This window comes from Xenopus laevis, chromosome 1S, assembly GCF_017654675.1.
Source record: "Xenopus laevis strain J_2021 chromosome 1S, Xenopus_laevis_v10.1, whole genome shotgun sequence".
NCBI lineage: Eukaryota > Metazoa > Chordata > Amphibia > Anura > Pipidae > Xenopus > Xenopus laevis.
The window spans coordinates 26499576-26518149 of record NC_054372.1 but is presented as its reverse complement, the minus strand read 5'-3'; the positions used below and the strand labels follow the sequence as shown (position 1 = coordinate 26518149).

The 18574-nt window shown below is 37.1% G+C and overlaps 1 protein-coding gene across 6 annotated transcripts in view; it reads left to right on the top strand.

Moving 5' to 3' along the window:
- Nucleotides 1-18574, top strand: part of atp8a1.S (ATPase, aminophospholipid transporter (APLT), class I, type 8A, member 1 S homeolog) — a 149914-nt gene that overhangs the window by 72621 nt on the left and 58719 nt on the right. For 5 of the 6 annotated variants that reach the window (XM_018243125.2, XM_041579450.1, XM_018243124.2 and 2 more), the window contains exons 16-21: nucleotides 4559-4603; nucleotides 7705-7777; nucleotides 10607-10712; nucleotides 13900-13982; nucleotides 15959-16008; nucleotides 17285-17354. In XM_018243125.2, the coding sequence (XP_018098614.1) occupies nucleotides 4559-4603; nucleotides 7705-7777; nucleotides 10607-10712; nucleotides 13900-13982; nucleotides 15959-16008; nucleotides 17285-17354 (427 nt within the window). The remainder of the gene's footprint in view (nucleotides 1-4558; nucleotides 4604-7704; nucleotides 7778-10606; nucleotides 10713-13899; nucleotides 13983-15958; nucleotides 16009-17284; nucleotides 17355-18574) is intronic. The other variant, XM_041579451.1, reaches the window with a different exon arrangement.

The window sequence follows — 18574 nt, the reverse complement described above, 5'->3', positions numbered from 1 at the left end:
CCATGCCACAAAGTGTGCGCCCATGGGCGTTATTGAATGGAATTTTCTCATGCGATTGTGTATGCCTTGTTGTTAGGCCACTGACTCTGTTGTGAGTAAATGAGTCTGCAATGTGATGATATGCAATGCTTTGTTAAAACTTCAAATAAATAAAGAGTTATAAAAAAAAATTCAGAATAACTTGTACATTCTGTGATCCTATGTACAAGTTATTCTGAATTGAGAAAGCCAGTTGGATGACTGGTGAAACGTCTTCAAGGGAAAAAAAACACAGCAAGACCAGTTGATTTTACTTATTTCTACAGATATGCAGAACAATTCTATTTAAATGGGAACTCCGGCTTCCAAACCAAAATTTTATAAAGAGGCCCACATAACACAGAAACCCCTAATGTACCCATCACAGTTACCTGTTTCTTCAAAAAGTATGAATAAATGCCATTTTCTATGCTGAAACCAGCTGTGTAACAGTTCTTCTCTTTCTGCATCATTTGAAATCCTGGCAGGGAAGGAGGGACTAAACACTGATGTTACAAATTGTAACAACTTCTCCACAGCTTACAGACAGCATGCAGGAACTGCATAACCCACAATGCATTGCACTGTGATGTTCTATTCCTTATTGAAATCACGTGTGCAGGGAATTGTGGGGTTTGGAGGATGCAGGCTGAGGACAGGTGGCAAAGTAACAGTAGTCAGCCAGCTCAGCAAAGTAGTCAGACAGATCAGCAGGAGAGCATGGAGCTAGGCTTAGGGAACTGTTCCAAACCATTAAAAATCATGACAAGTCTGAATATTTTACTAAAAACAAGAAAAAGCTGTAATACCCCACACTACCTTACTAAAATTAATTGAGATCTAATTATATAAGTGCTTAGTGCTATTATAAACATATGCTTAGTTCTCAATCAATTTAGCACCAACTTACAATTAATGGTATTTCAATCGATTGTGTTATATATAAATAATTAAAAAGATTAAGGTGCTCAAGTGCTATAAATCAGATGATGTGACCCGCAATAAAATTTATCTACACACAATTGATGAATAATCGAAAAGTTCATGGTTCTTAAGTAATTAAATAAGGTGCTAGTGCTGTAGTTATAATTTTAAAGTGAGTTCATGGTATCAAACAATTAAAAATAAAGCGTCAGCGATTCATGAATAAAAGTTAGAAATTAGAGAATAGTATAGAGGTGGAGTTGTTCCGAAGAAACTAGCTGCGTTGTTCTAAGCACTGGGACACCACACGTGGGAGGAAAGCAGAACACTGAGGACTGTGGTCTCGTTACTACGTTTAACTGTCTTGTAAGGAGAGCTAACTGCTATAAAACCAACAAATCCTCAGTGCCTTAGAGATAAAAGAGAATAATAGGAATGAATGCTGCGCTAATAGCGCTAAAATTCCATTAAATTTCTCTATATCCGAGATTCGATTAAAGTTTAAAAATGTAAGATTTCAATAATAAGCACTTCTCAGAAGGGAAAGTTACTGGATTTTTAAATTAAATACAATCTCTCCTAATGGTATAAATGAAAATATGCTTTCCCAGGCATTCATCTAAGTCTATATACACCTATATTAATGGTTTGATTAAAATCAGTGATACCCCTGGCTTAAGTTATATTTGTGTGGAGTTCCCCTTTAAGGTTTAAATGATTGTTTAGCAAACTTCAGGTATGCAAATCCAAATTACAGAAATATCCCTCATAGGGAAAACCCCACTCCTCGAGCGTGTGAACAACAACCTGTACTTCAAAATTAAATAAAAAACAAAACAAACATGAAGACCAATTGCAAATTGTCTTTATCAGTTTCTGCATCAAAAATTACTACAAAGGTAAACTACCAAACTACGAAGTTAAACTAATTTGCAGGCCCTGTATTTTTTGTTCCTTATAAGTCTTGTCCCTTGGGTTATTTGGATCACTGGTTCCTTTGATGTATTAAGGAAATAGTACTGTCAGATCGTTCTAGCATTAAAAGCAACCTCTATTTTTAATTCTTCATACAGAACCATGTTTCTGGTAAAACGTACTGGGGCAACCCCCTACAGACTGGCAGCAATGACCCTGTACAGTGTTTTCAGTCCATTTAAACACTCTAATAAAGTTGTCTTTTTGACCCTTATAGCAGTCCTTGTTAAGAAAATAGGAGTATTGATTTGATTTCAAATATTGTTGTTTTGTACTGTGCTATGGATAATCCTCCATCATCAGGTGGAGGAAAGACATTACAGGGGTTGGGAATGGTCAAACTAGGGTTGGGAATTATCAGGGTGAAGAGGTGAAGGTGCGAAGAGCAGGCGTCTAAGGGGCACATTTATCAAGGGTCAAATTTCTAACTCATTTGAGTTATTTAAAACGCCCATAAACTCAAAATTCGACCAATGGAAATGTTTTAATAAAATAAAATTTTCTCAGCTCGAATGAATTTATCGACCCGAAAACTCTTATTGCATTCAATTCAAATTAGAAAAACTCAAATTGAATTAGAAAAACACAATTGGAGTTTTTTTTCTCTGAAAAAAACCTCAAATGTCAGGAAGGCTACAAACATCACCAAATTGATTGATGGACCTCTCCCATTGATTTATGCAGCAATTTCGGCAGGTTTAAGGTGGCAATAGTCAAATTTAAGTTTTTAAAGGGCCAGAGTATGATGGCGAAAATTGATGTACGAAATTTGAATTCGAATTAATACTCGAATCGAGTTTGGATAATTCACAATTAGAATTTGAGAGTTTTGAGCAAAAAAAAATTTGAATTTTCATTTTTTAGTCTGCCCCTAAAAGTTATTGACTCAGTGCGCCCTAGCTAGTGATTTACTGGAAACCCCCTCAGTAAGTCATTGCCTTGTATTGGGCCATAAAGAGTGTATGTGGACACCTAGCTGCCCAACATCGCATTCTTATATTAATATGAGATATTGTTTTATCCTCTACTCTTCTGGGAAAACTAGATGTGAGAACACTGTTGATAGGATTTGCCTTCATTCAAAAGAGTTTGGGCACGGATTATTGGGGGTTTATGGGTATTCAATTGAGTTGAGGTCAGGGCCTGTGCAGGCCAGTCAGTTCTTGCAAACCAATACTTGCACAGGGTACAGGGTAATTATCCCACAGATACAGGAAAGGACCTTCCCTTAACTGTTGTCATGATGATCATTGTGTGATGTAGTTGTTACTGAGTCGGCAATAATGAATGTGCCTTAAAGAGTAACAATGGTTATACATATACTTTTGCACATGTAGGGGCAGATTTATTAAGGGTCGAATTGAAAATTCAAAAAAAATTTTATGGTCAAAACTCAAATTCAACTAGTGAATTATCCAAACTCGATTTTAATTTTTTGACGAGCAGACGAGCAGATCTTAACCCGATATGCCCGCTATGGCTGGGCAATATCGGGTGAATCCGACTGTTTGGCCCTGGGGCGAATGAGCACAGAATTTAGAGTAAAATCGAATTTATTAGAGTTTAAAAAACTCATATGAATTTGAAATTCGACCCTTGATAAATCTGCCCCATAGTGTATTTATACACCAATATATGACTGAATAAAATTGACTTCTGCAATTGCTCATTGTGCCACTTCTGATGGTCAATTTTTTAATAGCATAATCCTCAAGTAAGGCTGCTTTTACAATTTACTTTATTAATTGCTTCATAGGACCCCTCTATAATTGCTGCTCCTATGTTTACTTATATATACAGGTGTATATATATATATATATATCTATGTATATATATCTATATATATATATATATATATATATATATATATATATATATATATATATATATATATCTATATATATATATATCTATATATATATATATCTATATATATATATCTATATATATATATATCTATATATATATATATCTATATATATATATATCTATATATATATATATCTATATATATATCTATATATATATCTATATATATATATATCTATATATATATCTATATATATATCTATATATATATATATCTATATATATATCTATATATATATATATCTATATATATATATATATATATCTATATATATATATATATATATATATATATATCTATATATATATATATCTATATATATATATCTATATATATATCTATATATATATCTATATATATCTATATATCTATATATATATATCTATATATATATATATATATATATATATATATATATATATATATATATATATATATATATATATATACACACACACACATGTACTGACCTGATTGCTTCATGTTGCTGCTAATGAATTTGTCCCAATAGCACAAATGTGAGAGACTTGTGCCACAATGCAGTCCTTACTTCTCTGTGTTCCTCTGCTCCTCCTCATTTTTATATTTCCCTCTGCTTTTATCTGACCCCACCTCTCTGAAGCATTATAATAAGATTCTCCCCAAGGCATCTAAACATAGTTGGTAGTTTTCAGTTATGCCTTACACTGTCTTATTTCTGCTTTCTTAAGTTTTCTTTTTCTTGCTCACAGTATTTTGCAATTTTCTGCTTTCCCCTTGCTTTGCTTGTAGCCATTGCCCAGAGCCAGAAGAGGACAGGTATTCAGATGATGGTTGGTAAGCACCTTTTGTGCCAGTTTAGAAAGGTTTTTATTTGTCTGTAGCCTCCAGTTCCTGTTTTCATGGATACTAGTAAAACCAACTATGCAGTAGCACATCACTCATTCTCAGGTTTATGATCTATGTTTATCACAGGCAAACCCCCCAAGTCCAAAATCAACTATGAGTGCTAGATGAATAAAACCATGTGCTTAGGGCAGAGCTATTCTTTCCTTGTGCTGACTCTGGTTTTAATTACTGCTTTGGAGGATATGGCTCTCTTGCGAGTCTCTAGTATGATGACTATTATAGTTATCTGTGAAAAATATTATGCTCTTAGCTCTGTAAACTCTGCACTGATCATACTGGGGTTTTTTTGTCCTTACTATTGAGGAGGGCTAATCCACCCTTTCCTGAAGCACACCACACCCTGTGAGCCCTCATTATTTATATACCTGCGTGTAACTTCCCACTGACATCACCAGAGGGTCAGAGTGGCCAGGCACAAGTATATAAGGTGGATGGTGGGAATTCACTGGGGTAATTGGTGAAACGTAACATCTCGGGTGGGGTATAGTGCTGGCAAAGTTAGGCCACCCGTTAAAGATGTGCTTTGCCCAGAACAAGCATGACTTCCGTGATTCAGTGGACTGCACATCACTAGTCCTTACTATCTGTGTTCAACCACCATTTGTATTCATAGCAGTTAAGCTGGCTTTACATTTTTACAAATAATACTTTTTTGAGGATTTTCTGTCCTGACTGAATATTTAAACTGGATAGCCAAAAGCCAGTGAAGAGCAGCCACAGCTCCTCCTCACTTTCTGCACATTGACTTCAGGTGTTGGAATGCCTGAACTACTTGCATGTTTTCCCACCAGCGATTTACATTATTGCCAGTTGGAAAGCATTTTCATAAGATTTGTCGCCTGCAACAGCTCATTGCCCTAAAACACTGTGGGGGTTCTAAGTGTTTTTTGTAGTTTTCTTTTTATTTCATGCAGCAACCCTTCTCTGCTTCCTACCTAAAATATGCCTCTTAACTTCTCAAATCTAGACTTGGACAGGAACAGGCTGCAAACACTGTTGTTTGTCAAATGACAGTTGCCTGGACACACCGCAGTCATCTTTCACAGGCCACTTTTGCTTGATAAGTACTTCTATTGAATTGCCAGTCAATGGGGGCAGCCTGGGGCTCTTTAGTTTGTACAAATATTTATTTTATTATACCGACTGGTTTAGATATTCATCACCTCGGTAAGTAACACATTTTTCACCTTTCATTTAATCTTTTCAAAAATATATATTACTTTCTATTTTGCACATAATTTATTTAAACTTTTGAGAGCAGATTGGTGTGTGGTATTGCGGCCGACAAATCTCCCAAAAATACGTTTCCATTGGCTGAACTGAAATTGCCGGTGGTAAAACCTACATAACGTAAAGCGTCCAAAGTTTCTTCCTGAGGCAACTTCAGAAGAACAATGCGTTGGTTTTACTGCTAGCAATTCCCATTATTTTCCAGGGAGATGCATTTTTATCACGGTGACAAATCTCCCTTTGAGCCACTGCCCTTAGGCTACTTAAAGGCACTCCAAAGCACCCTATGTGTCATTATCCTTAAGTTTAAAGTTTGCTTCTCACTGATCACACTTTTTATCTTTTGTCTAAACAAAGCCCCTTCAGTTAATTGTTCTCATTGGAGCCTTAAATATCGCATATTCTTGACCCACCTTCAATACCTCTGCAAAGCTAATGTGCAGACTAAGTGATCATTACATGGAAATACATATCAAGTTCCTTCATTTCCTGTGCTGACAACCCTTTGTTAATAATGCACTGGTGACTTAGTTCTTAAAATGTTCTGCATTCGATTCAGAAGTTCTAAGAATGCTTATATAGCAAATGAGGCTGTAAAACAGAGTATTGTGGGAGGTTATGCATTAGCACAAGGGGGATCTTGACCGTCATCTTATCAACTCAAAAACCACAGCAGTCAGAATGCCTCTTATTGTCATAACAACATTCCAGTGATAGACTGTAAATGTGTTGCCTAAAGCAGATATAGTGGTGAGAGACAGCCCCCCAACAGAGAAATGCTGAAGCAAGCAGTTTATCACCCTCATTGTTAGACTAGTCCTGCAGTTACCCAGTTTTAAATGAAATTCTGGGCCTATTAGAAGTATTCACAGCCTTGGATTGTTCATGTTTTAATTGTAAAGATCACTAAATAAAAGAGGATTTCATTTATGCCTTTGAATTTTTTGAATTTTTTTATCTTTTTTTTAAAAAAAAAATTAAAATTTTACTTCAGTTCTGTTTTACTGTACATTTGTTCTCACTTTGATGTATTTACATTTTGTAATGCAAATTGCCAACATATTCCGCCAACATATTCCACAGAGCTGTTCAATAAATGGGCATATGCATTAAATATACAGATTACATTGATAAAGCAGCAAGAACTTGTACATTGGGTAGAGAGTGCCTTGCCCAAAAGAGCTGACAACCTAAAATGCATGAAATAATCGATTTCAGTTGATAAGTCTAGAAAAAATAAAATAAATTAAATCCACTATGATTCCATATGACGACAAACGTAGTGAATACTTTTTAAAAGGCGCTATATTGGTATTTGAGGATTGGTCATAATTTTTACTCTTTATAAGAGCATTAGCTCACTGGGCAATTTCTAGCAGTTTGCAAAATTATAGAAATGTCTTCCTTTCAAAATGTTGCACCTGTTACTAGACAGGCCCTCAGACTGAATATGAGACCACTCAGTGAGCTACAAAATCCCTGGATACCAGCATTACATAACATAAAACGTAAGGAATATCAGGCCTACCCAAAGTTTTGAGTGAAACTATCATTTGGAGCAAATAGGAATGCTGTTTTTTTGTCTACGTCTTTCTGTCTATCTCTCTGTAAAATGGGTTCATTTTGGTCCTTCTTAACACAGAAAGTAAAGTAGCTAGGAGCAGCGAAAAGCCTTTCTTGTTACCTGCCCCAAACATTTTGCTTTATTCAAGTCACCAGTGAATCACTATGCTGTGCAAATGTTGGTGTAATGGTTTCTGTTAGCATTAACCCCTCCTCCTTTTTTTTTTTTTTGTTAGGCATTATTCACATAGTGAAGAAGGCCGTGACTTCCATGATCCATCTTTGCTCGAAAATCTGGAAAACAATCATGTAATTTACCTTTTATTATTCATGTTGAATGAAACAAAATATTTTTATACTTTGAAATGATGTGTAGACATTCCACTTATCCCTACATAATATTGATGGATATTTCACTTATTTTATTTATATTGCTATCTGTTTTTTTTTTTTTGCTTTTAAGGAATTCACCAAAGTTACTAAAATCTTCCAGTTAGAAACACAGTTGACTTACACTTTTTTTGTTGTTATATAGACAGCTATTTTTCTGACAATGCACTGCAAACCATAGATTTTTAAGGGGAATTAATAGGGTGATAACAATTAACAGTGTGTATAGGCTCTGCTTCAAAAATATAGAGAAAAGTTCTAATTAAAAATGTTTAGCGAATAAAGCCTTGATGTCTAAATAGCAAATGGTTTTTACTACATGAACCCCAGTCCATAGTTTACCACCTAAAGTCTTTTATGCCTAACAGGGCACTTGCTTTATTAGTAAGTATCCCGGTAGGCATGAAACGCTTTAAAGGAGAACTAAAGCCTAACTAAAGAAGTAGCCAGAAATGTTTTACATTATGTTTTGTGTAGGATTGCACCAAATCCACTATTTTGGATTCGGTCGAACCACCGAATCCTTTGTAAAAGATTAGGCAGAATACCGAACGGAATCCTAATTTGCATATGCAAATTAGGGGTGGGAAGGGGAAAACATTGTTTACTTCCTTGTTTTGTGACGAAAAGTCTTGCGATTTCCTTACCTGACCTTAATTTGCATATTCAAATTCTGATTTGGTTCGGCCAGGCAGAAGGATTCGGCCGAATCCTGCTGAAAAAGGCCGAATCCTGAACTGAATCCTGGATTCGGTGCATCCCTAGTTTTGTGCTTCTGTACCAGCCCAATAAAACCACAGCCCTTTAGCAGTAAAGATTTGTGTCTCCAAAGATGCTCATTAGCTCCCCATCTTTTCTGCTGATTCACTGCACATGCTCTGTGCTGCTGTCACTTACTGAGCTTAGGGACCCACTCACAATATACAGTACACATAGAATAGAAATGTCACAATATAAGGCTGATTAGTAATTAATACAGACAATTACTACATGGCAGCACAAAAACAAGTGCAACTTGCATCAGAATTTAATAATCAGCCCTGTAGCATCAGTTTATATTACAGACAAACCTCATTTTCTGCTTGATAATTAGTGACGAGCCCTAAGCTTAGCTTCTCAACAGCAACTCAGAGCCCACTGAGCATGTGAGCCCACTGAGACACTTTACAAGATGGTGATCCCCTGTGACAAGTTTGAAGTCTTGGATCGTTGCTAAGCTGACACCTTAAAATGGTGCAATAAGTTCAGTATATAAAATATGTCAATTTTAGCCACATACATTTGTAGGGTTTAGTTCTCAATTAAGCTGTTAATGTTCTAATGCAGTGATCCCCAACCAGTAGCTTGTGAGCAACATGTTGCTCTCCAACTCCTTGGATGTTGCTCTCAGTGGCCCCAATGCAGGTGTTTATTTTTGAATTCCAGGCTTGGAGGCAAGTTTTAGTTTCATAAAGCCAGACTGCCAAATAGAGCTTTCTGTAGACTGTCAGTCCACAAAGGGGCTACCAATAGCCAATCACAGCACTTATTTGGCACCACCCAGGAACATTTTTCATGCTTTTGTTGCTCCCCAACTCTTTTTACATCTGAATGTTGCTGACGGGTGAAAAAGGTTGGGGACCCTTGTTCTAATAAATTACTTTTCATTTTTAAACTATTTTCACTAAAGTTTCCATTTTTGATGGCTCTCACCTTTAGTTTTGTTTATTGGAGATAACAGGGTAGCAAGACATTAGGGTTTTTTCAAATCAAAACTGTCATCCAGATTATTGTGTCTTTTAACATTTAAAAGACGATTATAGATTAACAGTACAACAAACTGTAGGTGATGGCATGTATTTATGCAGGTAGGTTCATTGGCTCCTACAATACAATCAACATTAATGTGTTTGTGTGACTGTAATAAAGAACTTCAATAGTAAACCTGTTTGCATTATATCATGTTTTAAAGGATGTTTTTGGAATTGATGGCCTTTTAGTAAAATTTAGCAAAATACAGATACACTAAGAAAACATAATATTTCTAAATATCTGCTTTTTGTCTTTTGAGTGTTTAGGATCTACTTCATGGCTTCCATGTGACATCTGTAAATATAAAATGCCCTAAGGATGTCTTGGGCTACAGAAGAATATAGTTGTTACTCAAAACATAATAAGACAACATACGACTATGTGGCTGGTACAAATTAAATTGGGCACACAGGGACATGGCATCTGATGTTTTGCAATAACAATATAATTAATTGTAATCATACAGACCTCTGGGCCAGAAGAAATGCTTCTGAGGACTTTCATCTGCAGCTAGCAAATAAGCTATATAATAACAAGTACCATTTAATCAATAAGTAAACAGGTGACAGAATAGTAACGGGGTTAAGTCTAAATAGAAACTAAAAAGAAATCGTAAACAAAGTGAGATTGATGCAAAATGTCTCTGTGGTTGTTATTTAAAACGATGTGTTGCATGAAGCCTGGTGCCTCATAACTACCAATCATATATTTAAAACAAATAAATTGAGAAAATTTAAAAAATAGCTAGCATTGCCTTTTGCAAACTATTTTTACATAAATAAAATCACATTGTAACAACAATTTCTTAAGGCTGTTCTCTGTAGGAGACCCAGCTCACGATACACCCATAAGTCCATATACTCTCCGTTCATGATCATACTGTGCCTTTCAGTGAGCTATTGATTGTACTTCTCTGTGTTAAAATTTCAATTTCAAATATTTGCATTTTCTTTTCAGCCGACTGCACCTGTGATATGTGAGTTTCTTACCATGATGGCGATATGTCATACTGCTGTGCCCGAGCGTGATGGAGATCAGATCATTTATCAGGCATCTTCACCTGGTAAGACTTTGCTGATTTTAAATTCCTCTTTGCAAAATTATTTTCTAATGTTTGGTTTTTCTTAAGATTAAATTACATTTTTGTAGACCTATTGGTTTTAGGGGGCTTTTAATAAAGTAGTAATATAGAAATTACGTGTTGATTCCTTAAAAATCAAATATGGCTCATTTATTTCCACAAGCATAGTGCAATTTCAAGCCCAATCGACATGTTTGTGTTCTGCTGCATTTTTTTCACAAGGAAGTTGCACCTGGCACAATAGTGGTTCATAGATCAAAATTAGCATAATTGCACTTGAACTTCATAGCAAATCAGACTCGATTCCACCAAATATATTCGAAGTCTGGTTGACTTAGTTTCCAGTGTTCTACATGATAGTGACACATGTGCTTAATTGTGTCTGCTGGGACAATTATTTTCTGAATTAAATGAATGTATTGAATATACTTCATCTATTATTTTTAAACCGAGGGCTTACCTTTTTTTGGCTTGTGGGATGTACCACTTATTGGTTAAAGAGGGATTACATTTAAAGGAGAATTAAACCCCCCTAATGTGAAAAGCCCCTTCTACTACCCTCCATAGTGCCCCCTCCCTGCTTCCTCCCTTCACAGTGCATTATTAAGTAATGTGCCCCTAATTGTGTAACTTGTGTATCTGTGCAGAGTATCTGTGCAACAGAGCTCAAGGCCACTATCTTCCACATCTTTGGTTTTCTTCCGGCAGGGAACACAGACACGGTGCATGTGCAGTTAGTCAGTCTGGTGTGAGTGTCAACTGTGCATGTGCCGGAAACTCCATAAATGGCTGAAGAGAAGAAAGGTGATTAGAAGAAAACTGATAAATATGGTTCTCTGCTGCGCTACTCTGTACAGATATGCGAGTTACACAATTAGGGCATGTTTCACTAATGCACTATGCGGGGAGGAAGCAGGCAGGGGGCACTATGGAGGGTACTGGAAGGGGCTTTTCATATTAGGGGGGTTTAGTTCTCATTTAAGTTAACTTTTAGTTTGTTGTAGAATTCCCTATTCCTAACAGTCTTGCATTGGGTCATTATTTATTTATTTTGATAGCTTTGCCTACCCTTTGTTTCCGTCTTTCAAATGGGAGTCACTGGCCCTGGCAACCAAAAACTATTGATCTGTGAGATTACGATTTTATTGTTTTTATTGCTTATTTTTCTGTGCAGGCCCTCTCCTATTCATATACCCATTTCTCATTCAAACCATTGACCGGTTGCTAGAGTAAATAAAACCACAGTGACCAGATAGCTTCTAAAATACCAAACTGGAGAGCTGCTGAGCAAGACTCTAAATAACGCTTTAAAAAAACACTAAAAAGTAAATTAAGGCCAATTGAGTATCAATGTCTACATCTACTAAAAGTTAATTTTAAGATTAACTACTACTTTAATTTAAATACCAGTGCAGCTGTTTTTTAATAAAGAATATGTGCTGAATACTACACATTCTAACGTGAAAATTAGAGCTTACAGATATGGGACCTATTTGGATCTTCATATTTTAAGACTACTAGAAAATCATGTAAACATTAAATAAACCCAATAGGCTGGTTTTGCTTCCAATACGGATAAATTATATCTTAGTTTGGATCAAGTACAAGCTACTGTTTTATTATTACAGAGAAAATTGGATTCTTTGATTATAATGGCGTCTATGGGAGACTGCCTTTCCATAATTCGGAACTTTCTGGATAACGGGTTTCCAGATAACGGATCCCATACATGTGCCATCATAATTTACCTTTTTTGTTTGATTATCAAATTCATAAAACTAAAACTTGGTTTTTGTACAGCTTCAGGGGAAATATCAAATTCTTGTTTGTACAGAATGTCTTAAGCTGGCCATAGATGTTGAGATTTTTAAAAGATCCGATCCTCATTGTGAGACCACGATCTTCTCGGAACGATTGTACGATCGTACGAATTGACCATCAACTAAAAAGACTAATTTGCTAGGAAAACAAAGGGGAGCTGCCTGCTTGGCCCTGCAAACATAGATAGATTGCACTGGGGTCGACAAAGATTTTTTGACCTGGCCGATCAATTTTCTGACAGATGTTGGCCGAAAAATCATAAGATGTAAGATCATTCGAATCCACTAACCGCACGATAATTTCGAAGGATTGGTCGGACTTCCCTAAAATCGGTCGTTCGGCAAGAAGAATCGTCGCGTCTATGGGGAGCTTTAGTTTATGAAAGTTCCTTTGTTTATACTAGGGATGCACCGAATCCACTATTTTGTATTCGGCTGAACCCCCGAATCCTTCACAAAAGATTCGGCTGAATACCGAGCCGAATCCGAACCCTAATTTCCATATGCAAATTAGGGGTGGAAAGGGGGAAAAAAATTTACTTCCTTGTTTTGTGACAAAAAGTGACACAATTTCCCTCCCGCCCCTAATTTGCATATGCAAATTAGGGTTCGGCCGGGCATAAGGATTCGGCCGAATCCTGCTGAAAAAGGCCGAATCCCGAACCGAATCCTGGATTCAGTGCATCCCTAGTTTATACTGTTAAAATCTTATAGTGCTTTGTACATGGATGGCCCCACAGACTGAAATGCATTCCCTGTGTTTGCTGTAAGGACAGGGATGAGGAGCGAATTGCTTTCTAAAATATTATAGATTGGATGAGATGGTCTCCGAGTTAGCAAGAACTTCTTAGCCTTTGTGTTACTGTCCTGCTCAACCTATTGGAACAGTTAACAGAATTTGAGTGACGCAATATAGCATTCGGCCTCACTAAAACACAGGCGACTATGCTCTGTGGTCCTGCTTGCTGTTCTATAGATGATAACCATCACGTTTATTTAAAATAGTATGTAAGAAATGATGGACATTTAAATGAAATACTTACACTGTATGTTCCTAATGTTATTTTACATTTCTATCAAGCCTTTTCATTCAAGAGGGACAGCCATCGGATACACAGTGTTTGTGGGCCAGTTTGATTTCTTTCAATGGGAGTTATAACAATTTTTTTTACTACTCTTATCGATCCCACAAGCCCTGCTACTTTATACATGCTGTGATTTTTCCATTGATTTGTACACAAGAATGCTGCAATTTATCAGTGTTTAAAAAATCTCCCTATTTTTTGTTTATTTCATTTTGACAAATATATATTTAAGACGAATGTGTATTGCTGTTCATTCTGTTACAGATGAGGGTGCTCTGGTCAGAGCAGCAAAGCAATTGCGCTTTGTATTTACCGCTCGGACGCCGAATTCTGTCATAATAGAATCAGTAAGTATTGTGTAATTATGCACATTTGTGATAGTGTATTTCTCTGTGTTTGTCACATTTCCATATATTGGTTAAATTCACATATCAACAGAACTGCAAATATAACAGTACAGTTATGCTCGGCGTTTACTGAATTACTCTATGGCTTCAGGTGTTTTCTGTGCAGGCTACATTACATCAAATAGCACAGATATATTGACAATCTCTCGAGTAGTAATCATAAAAGAGACTTGTAAATGATGTGTCTGTTATCAGTATTAAGACTTGCCAGAAGTATTTGCTTCCTCAGAGAAGACAATTACTAACATTGGCTGTGTTCCTATCCTCTTTCATACTTTACTGGGTCTTCACTATAACAAAACAGGTTGGGCAATGGGCGATTGATGCTCATCAGGGTAGAAATAGTCTCAAAATTTGTAATAAGGTTGTGCCATCCAGGGGAATGCGTGTAATACCCTGGGGGGAAGGACTCTCTTGATTGCCAGTGTTCAAAAGTCCACTATAGAATAATTTCTATGTCCAAGGTTTATTCAATATATTTGCATTGTATATTTACATTGTATTGTCATTTTGATAAAGAGACCCACGTAACACAGAAACGTCTAATATACCCATCACAGTTACCTGTTTCTTCAAAAAGTATGAATAAATGCCATTTTCTATGCTGAAATCCAGCTGTTTAACAGTTCTTCTCTTTCTGCATCATTTGAAACTCTGGCAGGGAAGAAGGGACTAAACACTGATGTTACAAATTGTAACAACTTCTCCACAGCTTACAGACAGCATGCAGGAACTACATAACCCACAATGCATTGCTCTGTGATGTTCCTTTCCTTATTGAAATCACGTGAGCAGGGAATTGTGGGGTTTGGAGGATGTGGGATGAGGACAGATGGCTGCTGATTCAAAGTAACAGTAGTCAGCCAGCTCAGTAAAGTAGTCCGACAGATCAGCAGGAGAGCAGGGGGCTAGGCTTAGGGAACTGTTCCAAACCATTATAAATCATGACAAGTCTGCATATTTTTTAATTGATGTATATTGCAAAGTTGCTAGAAAATTGTTTAGTTTTCAAAAAGCTTAAGTTATGTTTGTGTGGGGTTCCCCTTTAATTTTTCTAAGGTGAAGAGTGTTTCTGGCTCTCTGCCTGCATCACTGAGGTCATTTTTCCACCAAAAGTATCATGTAGTAGGTATGCAGATGGCTCACGGTGAAACATATATTCATTGAACCCCTTTAGGAATGTCTGAGTCCAAGATTATTCCTTCTGGATTTGTTTTAGGTCCTTGCACCGATAAGTTGCAGCTGGACGTCTTTATAATGGCTGTACTATATAGAGATACAACCTTGTTCTAGTATCTGAATCCTGTTTTTGATGGCAATAACTTCAGATGTGAACTTGCTAGGGAATTTCCTATTTCAGAATGTCTGTTAGCTTGAACGACTGCAGTAAAGGTTGAATGAATAGTAAGAGTAAATTGTGTGACTTTAAACTTACTACTCATGCACTGGTCCTGGAATATTTCAAAGAATTCATGTCAGATTAAACCAAAATGGAGATACAGTAGTCATAGAAGCTTCCCTGGACCAGAGCATTTTTCAGGAACAAGAGCAAAAGTCCACCATCTAAGGTCACTATATGAACAGGGGAGGATGGCTAACAAATTGCCATCCCCAGTGAATATTGCTTTCATTGTCCTTTAATACAAGTCAGTATGAATAGCAGCTTCTTATGATTTGCCATTGACAGGATCCCAGTAAATGCACCATTCTGCTATAGAATTTTACATTGAGAATGGGATTTCCACATGCTAATAAGATTCTGCTTCTTCTGCTGACATTTTGAGCAGATTAGAAGACTATGCTGTAACAGATTGAACCTATCAATTTCTGTAGCTCGATTCTTAAAACATCTGAAATGATTTTCATGTTCTTCATGTTTTTGGCATAAATGTAATTAAATGAATTGTATTTTATAGCTTGGCCAAGAAGAGCGTTTTGAGATGCTGAATGTTCTGGAATTTACAAGGTAAGTCAATGTATATAATACAATTTTTAATTAAAACAAATAAACAATAATTAAAGGAGAAGGAAAGGTTAAAACTAAGTAAGCCTTATCAGAAAGGTCCATCTAAATATACCAGTAAACCCCCAAAGTAGTGCTGCTCTGAGTCCCCTGTCAAAAGAAACACTGCATTTCTTTCCTTCTATTGTGTACTCATGGGCTTCTGTATCAGACTTCCTGTTTTCAGCTTAAACCTCATTGCCCTGGGCAAGAGCATGCTCAGTTTGCTCCTCCCCCTCCCTTCTCTACTGTAATCTGAGCCCATAGCAGGGAGAGACTCTGGCAGGAAGTGATGTCACACCATGTTAATACTGCAGCTCCTATCCTAAACAAACAGAGAGTTTCTAGAGCTTTTTACGCAGGTATGGTAAAACATTCTACAGAATAAATATAGCATTCTAACTTGCACTATTGCAGCTAATCTATTGGCAATAAAATGCCTCCGTAGCTTTCCTTCTCCTTTAAAGGCAAATATAATTATAACTACTTTTAAGAGATTTGAAAGATTGTATGTTTTTATACTTTTTCGTCATATACTTTGCTCTACTATACCCTAATGCATTGATTCAAGTTAATGTATATTTATAAAGCGCAATACAGTAATAAAAACTGTGGAGCCACAAGCATATCATTTCTGAAAGGCATTTATGGCCTTAGATGCAGTGAAACCAGATACGCAAAGCTGTATGCTTCTGCTTAACATGTATACTATAGACCAGGGCAGCTATGTGGAATAAAGGGGCCCAATGCTACTTAGTTAGAAGGGCTCTTTCCCCAAGGGGCCCTTCCAATTAAGTGGAATGTTGCCTAAATTGTATAAAAAAGGGGAACTTAGTACCACCCAGCATGCCTCAGCCACAACCCAATTATGCCCTGAAATCACCCATGATCCACCCAAAACGAGGCCATTCCACCTTTATGGCCTGTGATTAAACCTTCACATCTTTCTGGGCAGAGAAAGTATAAATGTAAATACAAACCAGTTAACCCAATATAATTTTTTCGTTGGGTGCGAGAAAACGAGCACCCAAAATTAAATTGCAAAATTCATACATTCTAGCTTAACTACCTCATATCTTGAAAAATAACATGCTGCAACTAGATTTTAGGGTTTAGACGCCCTGCTGCCAAGCTACTAGTTAAGGGGCCCTGATGTACAGTAAATTTCCTTAGTATTGTAATTTTTTTAAACAAGGTTATTCAACATCAGTATTGCCTCCATTTTCTCTTTTGTATGCAGTAATCGGAAGCGAATGTCTGTAATCGTTCGAAACTCAGCAGGAAAACTGAGACTGTACTGCAAAGGGGCAGTGAGTAATATTAAGTATTCTTGCTTTTCTGCAGTATTCATTTCTACAGTCTTGTTTAAGCATTTGTGTGGATTTGTTGTAATGTTTCCAACTGACCGGAATATCCAGTCATATGAAAAAGTTTGGTAACCCCTGTTAGTTCATTGGCTGAGCTTTCAAAGTAGCAACTTCCTTTTAATATATAACATGCCTTATGGAAACAGTAGTATTTCAGCAGTGACATAAATTTTATTAAGATAAGATATTACATCAATACTTAGTTGAGCCTCCTTTGGCAAATGTAACAGCCTTTAGACACCTCCTATAGCCTTTGAGTGTCTGGATTCTGGGTGGTGTTATTTTTGACCGTCCAGCAAAATCTCTCCAATTCAAATAAATTTGATGGCTGCCGAGCATGGACAGCCTGCTTCAAATCATCCCATAGATTTTCCATGATATCCAAGTCGGGGGACTGTGACAGCCATTCCAGAATATTGTACTTCTCCCCAGGCCCGGACTGGTAATCTGTCCGTTCGGGAATTTGCCCGAACGGCCGCTCTATCCTGTGATGAAGTGGGCCGGGCGCTGCACTTATCTGCTATTAGAAGGAAAATATATTTTACGAGCAAGGAGCGCACAGTTCACATAGTTGAAGTGCGCACGCCGAAGCTATTTCCAGAGGGAGGGGGAGAGAGAGCGAGTGAGCGTGGAGGAGGTAATACTTTATTTAGCTTTACTGATAAGAGTGTTGCTACGGAACGCATTTTAGGATATCATGCGTTTGGAGCATGCGTGACTACAAAGGCAAACAATGCGCTATGGAGAAGGCATAGGACAACGCATGCAGCAAAGGTAATTAGGCGCATGATGTCCTAAAATGCGTTCCGTATGTTGCACATCTCTTTCCCTGCCTCTGACTGCTCCGTTTAGGGTCTCCCTCACAAGCTGCCTCCAGTTGTCTGTTTGATTTCGGACAGTCCCTCTCCAGTCTTGCCCCCCCCCCTCACAGTCACCCACTGTCTCAAGTTTCACAGCTCCTCATGTCAGCTCTGTCCAGCTTCCTCCTTTCACGGTGCTTCTCCAATCTCCCTCCCTGCTTGCAGGGTCCCTCTCTGCTCTCAGGCCCCCCTCCCTGTAACACATTCTCTCGCTCCCCCCTCCTACTTTCAATCCCGAGTCTTGTTCTCTGTCCTACTCCCCCTCCTCCGATCTATCTCCTTTACCTGCTGCAACTGATGACA